Source organism: Coffea eugenioides, chromosome 6 (assembly GCF_003713205.1).
Source record: "Coffea eugenioides isolate CCC68of chromosome 6, Ceug_1.0, whole genome shotgun sequence".
NCBI lineage: Eukaryota > Viridiplantae > Streptophyta > Magnoliopsida > Gentianales > Rubiaceae > Coffea > Coffea eugenioides.
Window position 1 is genome coordinate 30613852 of NC_040040.1, and position 2021 is coordinate 30615872.

At 42.8% G+C, this 2021-nt stretch overlaps 1 protein-coding gene across 1 annotated transcript; it reads left to right on the forward strand.

Annotated features, from left to right (window-relative positions):
* The first annotated feature begins 290 nt into the window (after window positions 1-290).
* Window positions 291-959, forward strand: LOC113774046 (Werner Syndrome-like exonuclease). Its single transcript, XM_027318621.1, has one exon. It carries the CDS (start codon window positions 291-293, stop codon window positions 957-959), a length of 669 nt encoding a protein of 222 aa, XP_027174422.1.
* Window positions 960-2021: the final 1062 nt, after the last annotated feature.

Consider the following 2021-nt stretch of genomic DNA (forward strand, 5'->3'; position numbering starts at 1 on the left):
TATATAGATATAAGTATACAACTATATGTATTATATCGTTTCAATATACTTTGTATATACTAAATACATAATAGTACATTGTACTTTGTACAGTTCATACGGTAATTGACCCCATTCTGGCTTTATCAACTTTTCCATCGGGAGTTTCCATTTTCTTCCCAGCTTCGAAAAGGCCAAAAAATTCTCCCTCAAAACGCACTCCGCTGATCCATCCGCTCCCAACCGCCAAAGAAACACACAGACACACACACACACACACAGTCACACACTGAAAACACACTCCATCAGCCATGGAAATCGGAATAGTGGATCACGACATCCCTGACGACAGCCACGACTTCTACGACATCTACTTCTACTCCGACCGCATCAACACAATGGTCACCCACGACCCTTCCCAAGTCTCACGCTGGCTCTCCCACACCCAGAGAATCCACCGCCATCGTCTGAACAACCTCATCGTCGGCCTCGACGTTGAGTGGCGTCCCAGCTTCAGCAAGTACCACAGGAACCCAGTCGCCACTCTCCAGCTCTGCGTGGGCCGCCGTTGCCTCGTCTTCCAAATCCTCCGCTGTTCCCGCGAGTACAACGAGGACGAGTTCATTCCCGAGGATCTCCGAGATTTTCTCGCCAAGGAGGACTACACTTTCGTCGGAGTTGGGATCCAGAACGATGTTCAGAATCTGGAGGGGGATTATGGGCTGGAAGTTAGTGGGAGGATTGTGGACTTGCGTCGGTTGGCTGCTGGTGAGTATGATAGGAAGGAACTGAGAAATGCTGGGATGAAAGAGCTGGCTAGATTGGTGCTTGGGAGAGAAGTTCAGAAGCCCAGATGGGTGACTATGGGTAGGTGGGATAGCCGCTGGTTGAATCCTGATCAAGTCCAGTATGCCTGTGTGGATGCTTTTGTTTCCTTTGAGATTGGCAGGCGTTTGGATGCTGATGAATATGAGGATTAATCTAGGATTAACATGTTGAATTCAAAGCCAAGCCTCAATTGATGACTTTTTCAAGCCAAAATTGAGGACTTTGAATTCTTTGGCCTAAATTTCTAAATCCCACATCGGTTAAGTTTAACATTTGAGAGGTTGTTTGAGAACTATAAATAGCTCTCAAACAAACCAATTCAAGTACACCAAGCAAGAGCCAATAACTTGCTTTCTTCTCTCTCTTTGTAATATTTCTTCTAGTGAAATATTAAATTGTCGGTAGTGTCCGAGGACGTAGGCAAATTAGCCGAACCTCGTTAAATTCTGGTGTTCTATTTTATTGTCTATTTAGTAGCTATATTTGTAGGTATATTTGTAGTGAGTTATTGTGCAATTAAGTGCATATATAGGTGATTCTGTCTAGGAAATTGGTACTTAAGCAGGCCAGTGTGCCTCACCAAATATTTCCTGGGAATTACCATTTTGCAATTTTAGGTACAATAATTTACTCGTTATACCTTAACTTTGGTAGGGCTTCCGCAACAATTGGTATCAGAGCTCGAGGTTTCTTAGTATGCTCTGTGGTTGCAGCATGGTCTGATCTTCCACATCAGAAAAGATTTCTTGGGCTATTGTTACTCTACATTTAGGAGCTACTAAATATAATTTGTAGAGATGGCCGAAAGTAGATCTTCATCTACAATGCAAGCATCAACAAGCTCGTCATTATCTATTATGGCGAGAAATGTTATGACGAATACAAAATTAAATGTGGAGACATTTGATGGTACCGGTCATTTCGGCATGTGGCAAAGTGAGATTCTAGACGCGCTCTTTAATCAAGGTCTAGACATTGCCATCGAAAAAGAGAAACCAGAAGAGATTGAAGAGAAGGAATGGAGGACGCTAAATCGTTTAGCGTGTGGTACAATTCGATCGTGTCTTTCAAGGGAACAAAAATATGTGTTCTCAAAAGAAACCTCTGCAAATAAATTATGGACTGGATTGGAGGAGAAGTTCTTGAAGAAAAATTGTCAGAACAGGCTCAACATGAAGAAGCGTTTATTTCGCTTCACTTATGTTCCTGGCACA

Bases quoted from the DNA above. Each gene is read 5' to 3' on its own strand.
- LOC113774046 (XM_027318621.1), top strand. From the start codon at position 291: ATGGAAATCGGAATAGTGGATCACGACATCCCTGACGACAGCCACGAC.